This window comes from Amblyomma maculatum, chromosome 10 (genome assembly GCF_055883805.1).
Source record: "Amblyomma maculatum isolate TAMU_Amacu chromosome 10, ASM5588380v1, whole genome shotgun sequence".
Taxonomy (NCBI): domain Eukaryota; kingdom Metazoa; phylum Arthropoda; class Arachnida; order Ixodida; family Ixodidae; genus Amblyomma; species Amblyomma maculatum.
The window spans coordinates 82246034-82264388 of NC_139353.1; the positions used below are offsets into that span (position 1 = coordinate 82246034).

The 18355-nt window shown below is 49.8% G+C and overlaps 1 protein-coding gene across 1 annotated transcript; it reads left to right on the forward strand.

Annotated features, from left to right (window-relative positions):
• The first annotated feature begins 204 nt into the window (after window positions 1-204).
• On the forward strand, window positions 205-17987 carry LOC146176870 (solute carrier family 22 member 7-like). The gene is made up of 3 exons (XM_084581411.1): window positions 205-304; window positions 1652-2719; window positions 17314-17987. Exons 1-3 carry the CDS (start codon window positions 205-207, stop codon window positions 17985-17987), a joined length of 1842 nt encoding a protein of 613 aa, XP_084437537.1.
• The last annotated feature ends 368 nt before the right edge of the window (window positions 17988-18355 follow it).

An 18355-nucleotide genomic window follows, 5' to 3' on the forward strand; every position in this document is an offset into this window, starting at 1 on the left:
GTCCTCAAGTGCATACATTTTCATCGTCAGCGCATGCTGCTAACGCCTGCCCTGAACCTCGTGCCGAAAAAGAAGACTAAGAATAAGAGCGCGCAGCAACGAGACCGCTACGTTTCGAAGCCAATCTCTCATAATTCTTATTTCTCTCAGGCTTTTCCGAAATACGAGCGACACACTCCTCGACCGGCACACATTGTCTCCAAAATGTCCAACCCTGAAGAAGATACGCGGATATCATCTCAGAGGAGACGTCTACACAACACAGCCGAGGACGAGCCGAAGTCATCTGAACAGAGCCAGAGAGGTACCGGCCACACAGCAGGCACAGCCACCATGGCTGAGATTACCGCTGTGGTTTCTCCACCACTGCTTTGTCCAAGCGAGCCGAATCAAGCCGAAGGGACAAGGCCATCGCGACTTTCTCGGCGAAAACACTCTCGCGGCCGGCCAGATGATCGGCCTATGCCCCTGATGCCTCCAATGTCTGCAGACGTCGTTCAGGCAACCGACTCTGCTAGTATTGGGCCCATCGCCCCCACGTCTCCAACTATGGTGACGAGAGAACCCATCCAAACAAATGTGCTCAACACAAAAGAAGAGACGATGACATCGCGAACACCTCAACGCCGACGTCCCCACGACCGACCCGACGTCTTACGCACATCACCGATGTCTCCAGGTGTTCCGCAAGGTGACGATTCTACATCTGCAGCGCCAAACTTTGTAGGCAGTCAAGTTGCGGTCGAGCCAGCACCCATTCATCGAGATATCCGTAATGTTAAAAGAGAGGCCCAGAAGTCGCAGGTGTCTGTAGAGTCCGGCGGTCGGCCTGAAGTGCCGCCTAAGTCGTTGTTGTCTACGGAGGTTGACCAGGAAGCTGATTCCTCAACTAAACCTCCCTACAGCATCCCTGCAACAGCTGAGGTAGTACCAGCACACCTCCATTTCAATGCGAGCGATCTCCACAGAGGGACCACATTATCGCAAGTACTCCGCGGGACACCTGTTGACATACCTGTGCAACCAAAGAATCCTCAGGTTACGCGAAGGGACGACGATTTTACAACGGTTGCTCCTGCCAGTAGTACGGCTCCCACGGTGGCTGCAGCAGATTCCGCCCATGCAGATTTGAACAGTATTGAACAGAGACGATCGTCGCAAGTCATCCACAGTACGCCTGCTAATCCATCCTCGCCGCTCCCGTCTTCAGGCCTTCTGCCGGGAACCGATGCTAAAGCTACGAACACTGCCACCGCCACCACTCTCCCTCAGGTGATTCCTCTTCCAAATATACTTAATGTCGAAGACACTGAGCGCCCCTTGCGAATATCTCGAAAGGGACACCATGGTGCTCGTCTCGAGGCGCCTACTTCAGGCCCGCCTGGAGAAGATACTAAACTTACGCTGACCACGTCACGTGTGTCGCGAAGAAGACGCTCATCTGGCAGACATGATAACCTTTCGGTGTCGCCGATGTCACCGGCAGATGTCGCCGTTGCGACAAATTCAATACCAGCCATTGTGGCTGAACCCCATGAGGTCGCACCACCATTTCATAGCTGCAATAATGACGAAAATGCGCCGGAGCCGTTGACTCAGAGTAAACGCTGTCGTGGCCTCTCCATAACCCTAACGTCACCATTATCGCCAGGTAACCAGCCGGAGATCGGTACCTCAGTTACGGTGCCCGCCAGTTCGACGACAAGCACTGCACCACCACCACTGGACAACATCCTGATATTCGGCCATGGAAGATTCCAGTGGGTCGTCCTCTTCTGCACCGCGTTGGCTTTCTTCGTGGTAATGCTGCAAAACTTTGCCTTCGACAGCTTAGCCCATCCTGTGGACCACTGGTGCAGGCCTCCCGCAGAACACGTCCTTCTGCCTACTGAGACGTGGAAGAACGGCAGCGTGCCACTTGAGGCCGGCGGAGAGCGGTACAGCCAATGCTTTCGTTACGATCCGCCGATTCCCGTAGAAGGCGTCGACATCGACAACCGGAGTGTGGTTCCCTGCGATAATGGATGGGACTATGAGGCAGGAACCAGCGCGGGCTTTGGAACGCCGTCGATTGTTCAGCAATGGGACATCGTCTGCGGCCGTGTTTGGATCCTAAAGGCGCTCCTAACGCTCAAGTTGTTGGGTGCCATGATAGGAGCTCCAATTGCTGGAATCAGGGCGGATGTGATCGGACGTCGGCCAGTGCTCATCATCTGGATGATTTGCTTCCTGTTCACGGGAATCAGTATTGTGTTCGCCAATACCATGCTAATGTTTACCGCCCTCAATATCCTCTTCTCGGCTGCCACCTCCAATGTCTTTATCACGTCTATTGTTATCCTATTCGAGGTTACAGACATGCAGCATCGGGCTTCTTTCTGTACCGTCGCTATTATAGGGGCCATTTTCAGTGCCAGAGCCTACAACCGCATAATCTCCGCAATTTCTCTCACCTGGCAGGAGAGACAGATCGCCTACATGATACCCTCGTGCGGACTGGTCGTGGCGGTCTACCTTATAGAAGAGTCCCCATGCTGGCTTCTGGCGGTGTCGGATGTACGGCGCGCCGAGACCGTGCTGTCGTGGGCGGCACGAATGAACAGAACGGATCCGGATTCCTTCAAACAACGCCTGGCTGCGTTGAAGGAAAACCACAAGAGGCAGCAGCATCAATCTCAGACTTATCCTGAGGCTCGTACCGTCGTCTCCTCTGACCAAGGTATATTTTCGCTTCTTGCAAAAATTACCTTCAACTCCAAGCTAGCTTACCTAAAATTCTCCGTGGGCTATTATGCTGCCAGCATCACAAATAGACGACATGAAACCTAAGCTCAGAAGAGCGCTGTACACTTGATAGAGCAGGGCGTTTTCCTATCTCTTCGCTATTGCCAGACTTTTCGCGCTGTTGTCTTTCTAAAATAGCCCTAAATATTCCAACCGGCATGAGGAGTTTTGAGTCGCCCATTATTAGAAGACTCAGTTAACCTCGACTTCACTGTCTGTAAGCTGCAAAAAATTTTGAGAATCTAAATGGACAAACGCCAGTTTACGTGGGTCACATTCCAATCTCTGGTGGCATCGTGCGTCCGCAGCACATAGCTTGACAGAACTCTAATATGGAACAAAATAGGTACGGCTGCCAATCCCAGAATGGGGAAAGATTGGAACGTTTAGTGAAAGCGGAGATGAGGAAAGCGCAGTCGAAGCACAGTGGGGAGGAATTACATGGCGTGAAGAGGAGGGCGAGAAGAGGGGGTCAGTACAGACGATGCATGTCTTAAAGCGGCCGTGCAATGTGCCTCAAAGCAGGATTTCGACTCGGAGACCATCGGAACAAAAAATACCGAGAGAGATTCATTTGTCTCTAACAGAACCGAAATTACGTCCACGGCCGAAATTTAAAACTCGTCATCGACGGCACCCAAACCTTCATATTTCGCGCTCACTACCCGCGTGTTCTAACAGTGATGCTGTTTAGACGGAGATTGTTCCGTTTATAGTGTAGTTCTGAATATGCTCCCAGTACCAGATTTATGAAGTCACGTCCGCTCACGCCTAATAACCGGTACTGATGTCATCATGACGTCACATTCGATAATGACCAACGACTTCAGCAGCAGTTTACGCATATACGAAGCTGACATCGTTGGACGTCCAAACCAGGCGTTGCTGTTGAGCCTTTCAATTAGCGATTATAGAAACACCGCACCAAACATACAGAAGCAGACGCAATAAAGCAGGAATCAGTAGCGTTTAAAACTGGTTTACAGGGAAAAAGTTTTCACGGCAACTTGGACCTCTAAATTGCGATGAAGCGAAAGGCTTTGTTTGAAACACGTTTGATTCCGGCTTTACTGCTCCTGCTTGCATATGCAGCTCCGCGGCATTCAAGGAAACGCCATATTAAAGGCGCAGCATGGACACCTGGATTGGATGGCCGGTTGAACAGCTTCAATGTAATGCGATTTCCCGAAGCAGGCCGCGTCAACTGGCGGCTGAAGAAAGAAGCTTGAAGGCACTCGAGGGTGTTGGCCTTGCTTTGCTGCTGTTTGGCTGCGTTTGCGTTTTGGGTCGCCCTTTGCATCCGAAAGCTACTTCCCACTTTACATCGCTAGTGGTGGACCCGTTGGTGCAGTTCAGGCCCCGATGATGTAGCATAAACTGCGGGATCACTCATTACGAAAGTTCCGACGAAGGAATTGGGCGCTGGTTGTGCTGCGTCAAAGGCTGTCACAGTCGAGAACTCTCTCGAAGTGTGAGGTTGCACAGATCTGTGTTGAAATCTTTGCCGAAGACTCAAAGGCAGTGCCGGGTGACAGCAGTGCGACGAGTCAAGATAGTGAAGCACTGCCAGCAAATGGAATATAATGCGACCAAATTAAGAAAATAAAGACCGGGTTCATTATTTTGTTAGCGTGAATCAGTTACAAATTTTGTTTGCCAAGGCAATGGTAGTTAGCACGAGGCAGTTGCTTATATGTGACAGTTGATTGTTTCGGCAATATTTCAATGTTCGGCTGTCGATAAAATTCCCATTAGAACCCGGGCATTGCTTCACCGAAATAAACTGCGCAACGCAGCTCATACCACCAATTTTCGACGCACTCTGCTCTTTCTCATGGCGTAATAAATGTTCGTTTATTTAATAGTGACGACAAAACTACTCGCATAAAGTTGTTCGCAGAAAGTTGATAGAAACAGTACATAATACCGGTATCGCTCAAGAGGAAAGTACACAACAGTTACATCTTGCCTGTACTCACCTATGGGGCTGAAACGTGGAGGCTAACCAGGAGAGTTCTACTTAAGTTGAGGGCAACCCAGAGGGCTATGAAACGAAAAATGGTAGGGGTAACATTAAGAGATAGGAAGCGTGCAGAGTGGGTCAGAGAAATAACTCAAGTTACCGACATTCTAGTAGAAATTAAGAAGAAGAAATGGACATGGGCAGGACATGTAGTGCGAAGAGAGGATAACCGATGGTCGCTTAGGGTAACGAACTGGATTCCAAGGGAAGGAAAGCGTAGCAGGGGGCGACAGAAAGTTAGGTGGGCGGATGAGATTAAGAAGTTCGCAGGGGTCAAGTGGGTGCAGCTAGCACAGAACCGGGTTAATTGGAGAAATATGGCAGAGGCCTTCGCCCTACAGTGGGTATAATCAGGATGATGATGATGATGATGATGATGATGATGATTTGCACGGAGGCACCCACCATTTTGACTGTACTTTGGTACGCCGGAGCCGAAAAGCAAGGCGCCCGTGTGCTATGCGATGTCAGTGCACGTTAAAGTACCCCAGGTGGTCGAAATTTCCGGAGTCCTCCACTACGGCGTCTCTCATAGCTCGAGTCGCTTTGGGACGTTAAACACCACAAACCAACCAACCAATCAATTTTTCATGCTCTCTTCGGTAGGCACTGTAGTGCCGGATTGACGCTGGCGCATAAGAGGCGCCCTGTATTTGCTGCTGCGAGGGCCGAAGAGTCTGCTGTCCTCTTAGCGCTCTTCATTCATGTTAATTGTGCAGAGTTGTTATATTAGCGTGTGCACTGCTTTCCATTCGTAAAAATAAAGAATTGTCGCTGCACCAAGGACAAACAGGGGAAAAGGTAGTTCGTATGAAATGAGTGATGCGTCCCGCCGGAGTGGCTCAGAGGTCAGTTAGCTCAGCTACTGAACCCAGGGCCCCATTTCAATACCTGCTGTGGCGGCGTATTTTGATGGAGGTGAAAATCAAGTTGTCCATGTGGTATGCAATGCGAGTGCGGTTTAGACTCCAGGTGGTAAAAATCGCCCGGAGCCCTGCGAGCCCTGCACTAAGGCGCTCATAGCCTGAGACACAGTAAATCCATAAAAACCATAATCTCAGTATACCAAGAGAATTTGTATGCCCCGCGTATATTAGTGCGCAACTCTTTGGTGCCCGTTCCTGCGTTTCGCGGCGTAGCCGTCGCCTTTTTCCCTCGTAAAAATGTTCTGCACTGCTCATGCGCGCGCCGCCACAGAGGGCTGACAAACCTTGGGGCTGACTGAGTGGTGCAGGAAAGCGCCTGCCGGTAGCGCATGTTCCCGCAAATAAGTGGATTCTCCCTGGAAAGCAGGTGAAATTTGATCCGTCCAACGGAATGCTGGTTGCGTTCGATGCAAAGCTCGATATCCTGCACCGCCCGAGCCGAAACGCATAGCCGCGGCCAGTTATTAATGCAAAAGCATTACTTCGCCATGTTAATCGATTTCTGTCCGCAAACCACGTCCGCAGGCCGTGTCCGTAGATCGTGCCGCCGATCGCGTCAGCAAAATCGTGTCCGTAACTGTTAAGAGTAATTGAGAAGTGGTAGAGGTTACTGAGTGGTGTCAATCAATAGAAGGTGACATAATGTTGTGTGCGAAAAAATAATTAGGTCCATAAGATAATTAGGTAATTATCTAAATGCAAAAATGTTACTGTAAAAGCGAAAATGGTCTCTTTACTTCTGGCTTGGCGCCACATTTGAATGTATCAAAAACTAAAGTAATTATTTAAATCAGTCAATTATGGTGACGTCAAGGATGTGATGTCACGCAACCGGAAGTAGAGCCGAAAAGGGCATACGAAAAGATTGGCGTGCAGTTTGGAAGCACCGAAGACTAAAATGGGTAAACAAGAAGTGAAATAATTTGACGTCAGGAATGTGACGTCATGCAAACGGAAGTAGAGCCGCAAAAAAGGGCGCAGGAAGGGATTGGCACGCTATTTAAATGTACCAAAGACTAAAATGGGTAAACTAAAAGTGAAATAATGTGAAGTAGAGGATGTGACGTCCCGCAACCGGAAGTTGTGACGCGCTTCCTTCTCTCCCGCTTCTTCTTCTTTCGTGTCTATCTTCTCTCCTGCCCGCCCCGCCGGGGTGACGCAAATAGCCAACTTATAACAGGTTAAAGACTGCAGGCGGCCCATGTTAAAATCTTGGCTTGCGCCGATAATATCGCCATTTTTTGCTCCGACAGAGACAGTATTCAGCATGCCACAACTGTTGTACAACAATTTTGTGAGTGCACCGGGGCCCAGATAAACTGGGAAAAGAGTCATGGCTTTTGGCATGGAGACTGGGAAGCCACGTCGGACAATTTTTGTCGGCTCTTGGTGTTATCTTGGTGTACCGCTTGATGCCTATCGCGACCCAGAGCCATATTGGGCTAACCAAGCGTTGTTTGCAAAAGAAAAGGCTGACGCGTGGCAAGGAAGGCAATTGTCGATGTTTTCCCGAGCCACAATCTGCAATCTCTTCCTTGTATCTAAGATCTGGTATGTAATGAATGTATTGGGTGCCATGAGGATCAGTGTACAAAAAATTCATCGTGTTTTTGCTGTGTTTTGGGCTTCGACATGGGAGAGAACAAGTCGAACCAATCTTTTCCTTCCTGCCAAGAAGGGAGGACTAGGGCCTGTGCATTTATTTATGCGCCAGGTTATATCGCGCTTTATTTATCTACGCGACCAAAACAATCCATTTCTCCGGACTGTTATTCAAGTCAGGCTCAGAAGACTCCTTCCAGGGTTCGTGGTGTCGTCATGTCAAAATATGTGCGGTGCCGTGACTGGATATCTGCGTGAAGTTATGCTTGCTTATAGGTTGTTAAATGTGCGTTTCTCTCATGAATATCTGCGCAATATCACCAAGAAGAGACTCTATAGAGACCTCACTGACATCATGCTTCCCCAGCCATTGTACCGTTTGCCATACCGTGGAGGCCCCGGACAAGACGTCCTTAAAAGAGTTAAAAAAATGCCGGTAATATCTTCAGTCAAAACTTTTTTCTTTAAATTGCACACTAAGACGCTACCCGTTAAGACATGGCTTCATAACAAAGGCATCTTCGTACCGTGGACTTGTTTTTTATGCAAGAAACCTGAAACAATAGAGCATGTTTTTCTTGACTGCTGGGACCCAATATTTCACTGGGATGTTTTACAGCGCACGCTTAAGAACCAGTTACCACTCGATCCATATGGAATAAGGTTCTTGTCGATAGAAACATCACAGGATATACCATATGATTTGATTATGCTTCTGGGCCTGCACTCAATATGGAAAACGAGGATACAATTTGAACATGCTGATCTTGTCGTGCGTCCTGTTCGCAAGCATTTTGTTGAAAGTGTTATTTCACTAAGAGAGTGTTACCGAGCACTCCCTGATCCACCAGAATGGTTTACCTTGCTTGATGATTTCGTGTCGCTGAGATAATTTTAATCCGTGTTTGCCGAAGCCTGGCTTAGGCGTTTTATGCACTGTATTTCTGATTTCACTTTCAAATGTCAAAGTCGGTAATAAAGAAAAAAAAAGCCGGGGTGGCACAGTGGTAAGACGCCCGACTACTGTGCCGGAGTAGCTGGATTCGATCGAACCCGACCTCGGCGGCTGCGTTTCGATGGAGGCGAAACGAAGAGACGTCCGTGTGCTGTGCGTTGTCAACGCACGTTAAAGATTCCCAGGTGGTCGAAATTACTCCGTAGCCCTCCACTACGGCTCTTCTTGCTCTCTTTCAGTTGACAGTTGACAAGTGAGACAGTTACCGCCCCTTTCCCTTGCTATAAATCAATCAATCAATCAATCTCTTCTGCCAAGAGGGTGTTGCTTCTGCCCGCACGCAACACCTTGCCGCACGAGGCAGCGGAGGTGGCTCAGCTACAGAGCTAGTAGCAGGCCCGATGGAGGCGAAACGAAGAGACGTCCGTATGCTGTGCATTGTCAACGCACGTTAAAGATTCCCAGGTGGTCGAAATTACTCTGTAGCCCTCCACTACGGCTCTTCTTGCTCTCTTTCAGTTGACAAGTGAGACAGTTACCGCCCCTTTCCCTTCCTATAAATCAATCAATCAATGAATCTCTTCTGCCAAGAGGGTGTTGCTTCTTCCCGCACGCAACACCTTGCCGCACGAGGCAGCGGAGGTGGCTCAGCTACAGAGCTAGTAGCAGGCCCGTGCATTTTCTTTTCCTTCTTCCTGGGGGGCGCTGAAGGCGGAGTGCGGACGCGTCTCACATGCGCTCCGCAAATTTTGAAGTCCGAAGCCCAAAATTTCGACTGGACCGCCGAAATTTTCATGCGAGAAGGAAGAGGAACCGAAGCGGAACACAAGGACACCAAATTCTAGCCGGTGGGTCCACCATTTTTGGATTTATCGGACTTTTGGTTCTCCCACGGGGCCGCCGAGAGCTAAGCCTAGATTAGGCTTAACGAGCACCGGGGACTGCGGGCGGCCCAGCCGCGGCGGCAAGGGCGCCGGAGTCCCGAAAAGACCTTCCCCGGGCACGCGAACACCCTGAACCGAAAAAAAATGATGGAGGGACCACCCAGGGGCCTGGCAGAGGCGGTGGAAATGGACTACCACGAGGCGGCCGAGACCGAAGGCGCAGGCCTAACAGGGTTAGGCCTAACCGACGGCGTGGTCGGCAGCGAAGCCCCGAGAAGCAGCCCCTCACTCAACCCAAGTCTATCGGAGGAGGAAGACAACCAAAACTGGAAGCTCGCAATGTCGAGGAGGCAAGCGAGGCGCCAGCGAGAGAAGAAAAGACAGAATAGTGACGGCAACGATAGCGGCGGACCGGCCGGCACGGTGTTAGGCCTAGCGGGATCGAGGAGCCCGGCGAGCGGCGAGGCCGGCATGGAAACCACCAACGGCGAGAAACGCAGAGAAGAGGTGAGGAAACGACTTCCTCCTCTACCCAAATATGATTTGAAGATTATTTTGAGACCTAAAGGCCTCATCGTTAGAAACCTACAGACCCACCAAGTGGCTCAGGCGGTAGTCGCGGCGACCGGTTCGAGGTGCAAGGGGGAAGACCTAATTATCAGACTACGCAACGGCTCAAATATAATCATCGTGAGCACCGACAACGAAGAGGCGGCCCAGCAAGTGAGGCGCATATCCAATCTCATTTTCGGCGGGAAATCCTACGAGGTTAACGCACACGTGGCGGCGCCGGAAGACACAATACGAGGGGTGATCCACGGCATCGAGCCCGGAACAACGCCCGAAGAGCTGAAAGCCAATTTAAGGGTACGTACCCAGGGAGTCAAGATTCACAGCGCTCGCATGTTAGGCAAGACAAGCACGGCGGTAATCACCTTCGACGGCCACATTAAACCCAGACAAGTCTTATACTACGGAGGGGAGATGTGGTGCCACCCATGCTTTCCCACCCGCCAGTTCTGCCACATATGCTGCAAGCAAGGCCATAGATCCGACGTCTGCCCGACCCCGGACAGTAAGGCCTGCAAGCAATGCGGAGAGCAGAACCCAACCCAAGAACACCGATGCACCCCGAAATGCCTGATTTGCGGCGGAGACCACCAAACAGGCACCAAGGAATGCAAGCAAAGACTGAAGCCAGCGGCGGAGCTGAGAGGGCGACCCGCATTCAGAAGCCAGCAACAGCAGCAACAGCAGTCGCTAGGACGGGGAAGAAGTAGGAGCGGCAGAAGAAACCGACGACCAAGATGGTTTGGGGAGGAAGAGGCCACCCAACCACGGAACAATTCGAGAAGCCCGAGCTGGGAGAGAAGCAAGAGCCGGGACGGACGGCGAGACGAGTCCTACCCGCCACTGGAGAAGCTCGGGGGCCCCGGGCCGAAACAACAGCAGAAGAAGAGTAGCGGAGTCAAGGTAAGCTGGGAAGCGGGTCCTCCTAAATCGTTTAGCCCGCACTCAAACACATACACGGATATAAATACACCCTTAAGCAGGGAGAAAAAGCTAGAAGAAGAAAATAAGGCTCCGAGGGAGGAGCTAAAGAAAAGTCGAGAGGAAACTAAACAGATTAAACGGAAACTAGACGAACTCATCAAAGAACTACAATGGCAGCAACAGGGCAGAAACGAGGCAAGCAATATTACATTAGCCTCTCCCCCTCCTCCACAACCGGTCGAGGAGAAGCAGAAGCAAACGGAGGACCAAAAATGGGACGAAATGAAAAGCTTTATGATGACGGTACAGAAACAAATGCAGGAATTCCAGCAGAGACAAGCTATGCAAGACCAGAGCTTCCGCAGCTACGTCAAGAATCAAAACAACAGACCTATCCACGAGGCTAGAGACAGACTATTTAGCGAAAGACGCTTCGGCGCAACAGAAAACCAAGGGGCAAACAACAATGCAAACCCATCATGGCAAGACAACAGCAACTAAATATTTGGCAGTGGAACTGCAGGGGGTACAGGAAAAAACAGGGCCTCCTGCAGCAGTACATAAACTCCAGGGGGAAGCAGCCAGACATAATCCTGCTCCAAGAAACCAACAGGACACCCACATTAAAGGGATACACTTGCCAGGAAGGCGGGAAAAGAGCCGCAACCCTCATCAGCAGCAAAATAGCCACCATAGCACACAAAGAGATCGAGGGAACGAATATAGAACACGTAATCACCGAAATAATTCCAAAGAAGAAAATTGGGGCAAAAAGCACCTTCATAGTAAACCTATACAGCCCCCCGAGACAAAAGGACGGCAATTTTGGAAGGTTGTTTACGGAAGTAAACAAATTAGCCAAAACAAACGCCCTTGTGATAGCGGGAGACTTTAATGCCAAAAGTCCAAACTGGGGATACCCAACGTCTGACCGAAAAGGCCAAAGCATCTGGGACACTGCGGCAGGCCAGGGCTTCGAACTAGTAACGGACGAAGACCAACCCACAAGAACGGGCAACAGCGTAAGTGCAGACACAAGTCCAGACCTCACTTTCGTAAAGGGTACAAATCAAACAGAGTGGGAAAACACCCTAGAGAATCTAGGAAGCGACCACTACATAGTCCAGCTCACAATGACGGCAGAGTCCACCAGACGGAAGCTTGGGAAAGCCCGCCTCACAGACTGGGACGCATTCAGACAAGGGAGCAGGGACCTAACAGGACAGATTACGAGCATCCAAGAATGGTGCCAGCAGCTCAAACAAATACAGGAAACGTATACGAAGGAAGTAGACAGAACCGAGCGAGCACCAGAGGTGGACAAGCGCCTGCTTAGGCTATGGGAGGCAAGGCGCAGTCTCACCAAGCGATGGCGGAAACAAAAGCTAAACAGAAAGCTAAAGAAAAAGATTGCAGAAATCACAGCCAAGGCAGAAGAATACGCCACACAACTAGCAAGGCAAAACTGGCAGGAATTCAGCAACTCGCTAAACGGCACACTGAGCACGGCTAAGACGTGGCGTATCCTGAAAGCCATGATGGATCCGGGAAAAACGAGGACCGAAAGCAACAAGACAATACAAAGACTAATCCACCAGTACGAAGGAACCGAGGACCAAATGATTGAGGACCTAAAGGCCAAATGTTACGGGAAAGAAAGCCCAGAATACAAAGGAAGTTATCAGGGCAAAGAGAATCCTGAGATGGACAGGCCGATCACGCTGGCAGAAGTGCACGAGGCGATGGGGGCCCTCACTAAAAACACGGCAGCCGGGGGAGATAAGATACGAAACTCCCTCATACGCAACCTCAGCGAGGGGGCAGTAAACCAGCTGACAAACTACCTCAACCAACTCTGGGCCGAGGGCACAATCCCGGCCGAATGGAAACATGCAGAGGTGGTAATGATTCCCAAACCGGGCAAAAAATTGCAAATCGAGAATCTGCTGCCAATCTCCCTTACCTCATGCTTGGGAAAGCTGTATGAAAGAATAATTACGAAAAGAATCCAGCGGTGGATGGAACGAGAGCAAATCTATCCACACAGCATGTTTGGATTCAGGTCTAAGCTATCTACGCAGGACGTTCTCCTACAACTCAAGGAGGACATCCTAACCAACATCCCAAAAACAGGGGAAAACGTGGTCATGGCCCTAGACATCAAAGGGGCCTTTGACAACGTCAGCCACCCGGCCATAATGGAGGGACTCCAAAATATAAAATGCGGGGAAAGAACTCACAACTATGTAAGAGCCTTTCTAGCAGGCAGAACAGCCACCATAGGGCTGGGGGAGGTGAGAAGTCAGCCTTTCAGCACCCCCCACAAGGGAACCCCACAGGGGTCGGTGATCTCGCCCGTGCTCTTTAACCTAGCCATGATTGGCTTGGCCAAAAGACTGGAAGAAATCGAAGACATACAGCATGCCATGTATGCGGACGACATCACGGTATGGACCAACCGGGGCACGCTAGAAGAGAAGCAGGAAAGCCTACAGAGAGCCGCAACATGCGTAGAAGAATACGTAAGGGCAAGAGGCCTAGCGTGTTCAACAGACAAGTCGGAGCTACTCAGGGTGGCGAAGAAACCTACGAAGGCGAACCTGGAAATCAAGCTCGAAGGCCAAAACATACCGGAAAAAAACGTCATAAGGATATTAGGCATGTGGCTGCAGAGTAGCGGAAAGTGCAGCCACACGATCAGCCTACTGCAAAAATTAACCGAACAAGTCAGCAGAATGATTAAAAGAGTCTCCAATAGAAGGCATGGCATGAAGGAAGACGACACCCTTAAACTAGTCAGAAGCCTGGTAGTCAGCAGGGTGACATACTCCCTTCCCTACCACCCGGCAATCAAGAAAGAAAAAGAACAGGCCGAAGCTCTGATAAGGAAAGCCTACAAAACGGCCCTAAACCTGCCAAGAAACACCCCAAACAACAAGCTACTAGAACTGGGAGTTCACAACACCTTTGAGGAGCTGGCGACGGCCCAACTGGAAGCACAGCTAGAAAGGCTAGAACTCACGGAAACAGGCAGAAGACTACTGAGAAGACTAGGCTACCAGGCGGAAAACACGCCAGACCCAAACGAAAACATTCCAGACGAAATCCGGCGAACCCTCAGAATTCGCACGATACCACGAAATATGGATCGCAACCTACACGCGACCAGAAGACAGGCAAGAGCAGAATACGTGGAAAACCACCTAGCTAAAAAGGCATATACAGTATATACAGACGCAGGGCTATACCCGAGAGACAGATACAGCACCAACACGAGGATAGCAGCAGCGGTGGTTGACTGCTCAGGCAACACGATCAGCTGCGCATCCGCGAGAGGAAGATCGGTAGTAGACGGAGAGGAGATCGCTGTGGCACTCGCAGCGGCCGAGGGCTATCGAAGAAACGAATCACAGGTTATAATAACAGACTCCAAGACAGCCTGCAGAAGGTTCCAACAAGGAAGGATCTGCAGGGAGGCCCTACGCATTCTCCTCGGCGCAGGAGCCTCGGGCTATAAAACAACACAAGTAGTTTTCTGGGCACACCAACATAGAGGGCAACATGAGGGCAGACAGCCTGGTTCGCGAAATCACGCACCGAGCCTTGCTGACAGAAGACCTCGTGGACCCCGTGATGGTGGACCCGACGTACGCAGATATTTTAAATCACTACAGAGGCAGCAGGTTAAAATACCCTCCGCCCCACAAGCGACTCACACAAGAAGAAGCGACCAGCTGGAGAAGACTGCAGACTGGCACCTTCCACAACTTATACATTCTAAACAAAATGTTTCCCACACAGTATAGAGATAGCTGCCCCTGGTGCGGAGACAGTCCGACCCTATACCACGTCATATGGGAATGTAAACACAACTACACTTTCCACAAACAAACTAACCCGAGTGCGGAGCAATGGGAGGGCCTGCTAACCAGCTGCGAGCTCACCGCCCAAAGGGCATTGGTGCAGCACGCATGCGAGGTAGCCAGGACCAGTGGAGCCCTGGAATGAGGGAACCACCCGTGCTAAGGAGTCTCCAACGTGGCGAAGAAGCGGCTGCAGGAAGACTCTCCGAGACTAACCAAAAGACCTCAATAAAGTTTTTTCACTCACTCACTCACTCCTTCTTCCTACAGCCGCAACAACAACCGGGCGTCTGATCCAGGCGTCCGCGCTGCGCCTTTCGTTTGCCGCTTCCTCGAACGCCGCACCACGCAGCAAACAGGAGCAGACCCAGAGGTGTAGGAGGAGTTAGTACAGAGCAGTACATCCTCAGCGGCGTTCGAGATTGATTTACAGGATAGAAAAGGCGCAGTATCGGTCACAATTCTCCGCGATAAAAAAAAAACTGACTTATACGAAGGGAAAGGCGCGGTACTGCCTCACTTGTTTTCTGTGGACACATCAACCACGCCGTTAATGAAGGAAGCAAGGTGAGAGGGAAAGTGGAAAGAGAGAAAGAGGAGCCGTAGTGAAGGGCTACGGAATTATTTAGACCACCTGGGGATCTTTATCGTGCGCAGACATCGCACAGCACACGACGCCTCTTCGTTTCGCCTCCATCGAAATGCAGCCGCCAAGGTCGGGTTCGAAGCCGGAATCCTCCGCGATCACATGTACCATGCCATAAAGGACGGGAGGAAAGTGGGAGTGAAGAAAGAGAGGGAGATAGAGTCGTAGTGGAGGGCTATGGTCCATCGCGCTATAATGTCTTGATTGGTTGATTGGTTGGCTTACAGGAAGCGAAAGGCACAGTATCTGTCACGCTTATTTCTGTGGACACCTGCACCGCGCCGTAAGGGAAGAGAGAAAGGTGGGAGTGAAAGTGGATAGAGAAAAAGAGGAGCCATAGTGGAAGGCTTCGGAGGAGTAATTTCGACCACCTGGGGATCTTTAACGTGCGCTGACATCGCACGTTAAAGATCCCCAGGTGGTCGAAAATACTCCGTAGCCCTCCACTACGGCTCCCCTTTCTCTCTATAAACCTTCACTCCCACCTTCATCCCTTCCCTTACTGCGCGGTTCAGGTGTCCACAAAGCAAGTGTGACATACTGCGCCTTTCCCTTCCTATGAACCAACCAACCAACCGAGGTCGGGTTCAAACGCGGGTACTCCGGCACAGTAGTCGGGTGTCTTACCACTGCACCACCCCGGCGGGATAATGAATTTCGCCTCAACGCACTTAGTGCTCCAAAGTGCGTTCTAGAATTTTTGTACATGGGGGGGGGGGTCAAATGTCAAGCACAAATGGATATACCTTAATTTTACGAAATACGGCGTAATTTTCTTGGCAAGAAAGAGTATCACTAGAGGTATAAACGCCTAGCTTGCCATTTCAAATTTTCTAAGTTTGGAGACTTGCTGCTTCCACTTTACAATTTTGTTATATCTATTATTTTTTCACTGAATAATTTTATGCAACTCTTATTTTGTGAATGCTTCGATGGAGGCGAAAAGAAAGGCGCCCGTGTGCTGTGCGATGTCAGCGCACGTAAAAGAACCCCAGGTGGACGAAATTTCCGGCGTCCTCCCCTACGGCGTGTCTCATAGCCTGAGTCGCTTTGGGACGTTAAACCCTACAAACCAAACCAAGCCTATTCATACTTTTGTTGCTGTAATATAGTAAAAAATCAAGAACATTACTCAAGGAGCGACTCGCTGCAAAAAAAGACTATTGTCAACCTTAACTACTGGCGTTATGCGTGAAGTTGCACTAAACGTTTTGAATTTATTATTCAGGTTACGTTCCTAATTCCGGCGAAAGTTGGAACTTTAGACATCTATGTGTGTTCTCCACAAAACATCAAAATAGCCCGAAATAGAAAACAGCAAACAAGGGATCTTTTTCTTTCTAATCTATTCAAAAACATCATTTTCGATTTCTATTATATCTCAATGAAAACCTCCCACAATCTTACAATTATTAGGGACTAAATATTGCATTCTGTTGTTCATAGTTATAATGCAAGTAAACACTGAGCGTTTTTCTCGAAGACTGCCAATATTCATTTCTAACTTCTCGCTCGACTCAAAAACGTATTGCATTTCAATCTTTTTCGCTACGTTATCCAGGCCTTGCTCTTTATTCCTGAAACAAACATTGAACCCCTAGGTTTTCCCGTTCCTTCATCATATTTTGTTTTCAAATTTGCCGAAATTCAGGAGCATGAAAAAATGGACAATTTTGATTCGAAGCTAAAAAACTATTACATCTTCGAATTTCATCCAACACTTATTTACGACTGTCACCCCTTCAACGGTGCCTTTCAGCTTCCTATTTTGTTTCCGCCAGAAAAGCATCGTTGCGGAACAAAATCGCTAGGGATAATTACAATGCAATTAAATATGTAGCCATCTGCGCTTTGTAATTTCACATCGACCGCCTTTGTACAGAATTTGCAGCGTACAATTTAGAGTTTAATTAGCTCCTTTTCACACGTTTCTGCAACTTTTCAGTTTTTTCATGTACTCTTACCATTTTTACAGTTCAAACTTTCGATTTAAAAACTTGTATTGCCTGCTGTACTGGGAGCCTATCGACCTCAAAGGACAATGTTATCTTATGCAGTGTACGTGCAGTGTACACGCTAATGATGACGACAATGAAATCTAGCATTGGAAGACTGCGACACTTATGTGTACCGCAGAAGCACGGGCCTTGGACCTGTTCCGGAACCCCACTCTACGTCGGAGGTCGCTGATTATCTTCGGCTGCTTCTTCACAAGCATGACCGTGTACAACCACCTCATACCGGGACACTTAATGCGCGCCAGCCCACTGGCGCGCAGTGTCCAACAGGTGCTCCTGCTGCCTACTATCATCATCGACATCCTCATCATGATGCGCGCCGGCCGGCGCAGGTCACTCGCCTTCAGTCTGGTCGGCTTGTCCCTACTGGCAGCAGCATTGGGAGTAGCCCACATCCTTCGTTCTCCGCTGCAGGTTCTGGCCACCATAACCGTATGCTGGCAGCTACTGCTATTCCTGTGCAACATCGCGCTGTTCGTGATCTCCGCCGAGCTGTACCCGACCGTGCTGCGGGGCACCGGAGTATCCCTGGGCTACGCTTGCGGGCGCGTTGGAGCCCTCACGGGCAGCGTCGCTCATGAGGTCCTGGAGGAGGAACAGGAGGGCGTAGCGTATATCGCGGGGGCAGTTCTACTGCTCGTGTTTGGAGTGCTGGCTATGGGGCTGCCGGAGACGACGGTGTGTCAGCCTGCCAACACCATGCGAGACATTGTGGCGGAGAAGTGGCAGCTGTACTCGCCCATTAGGGTGGCCCGCAAACAAAAGCGCAAGAAACTTGCAGGCTCAAAATAATCGTAGCGATGTTAGCTTTGGCATAATGGGACAGAACTGAATTATCAGACAATAGGTGTTAATTTTTATGCTCGGCAACTGACGCAGTTGTTTGTTTGCCGTTATATATTTTTATGCTTATTATTCACAGTAACCAAAGCTATATTGCAGATATGAGCCTTTGTGTCGACCGACGCACATACGAGTACAACATCCTGTGTAGTTTTCCCGATTTATTTCAGCACCAATATTCAGAGGTTATCTGGGTTATAAAGAAGCCGCAAGTATCCTCTTGAGGAGTTCATATTCGACATTGTTCGTCTCATAACATACTGCAGTTATTTCTGAGCCGATAAAGCACTACACAGGCGCTAATTCTCTTGCAACCG

What these genes read in the sequence shown, in the direction of transcription:
- LOC146176870 (XM_084581411.1), top strand. Translation starts at nt 205, where the DNA reads ATGTCCAACCCTGAAGAAGATACGCGGATATCATCTCAGAGGAGACGT. An exon ending in ATCTGAACAGAGCCAGAGAG is followed by an intron (nt 305 to 1,651) that starts GTACCGGCCACA and finishes CATTATCGCCAG; the next exon opens with GTAACCAGCCGGAGATCGGT. An exon ending in CGTCGTCTCCTCTGACCAAG is followed by an intron (nt 2,720 to 17,313) that starts GTATATTTTCGC and finishes TGTGTACCGCAG; the next exon opens with AAGCACGGGCCTTGGACCTG.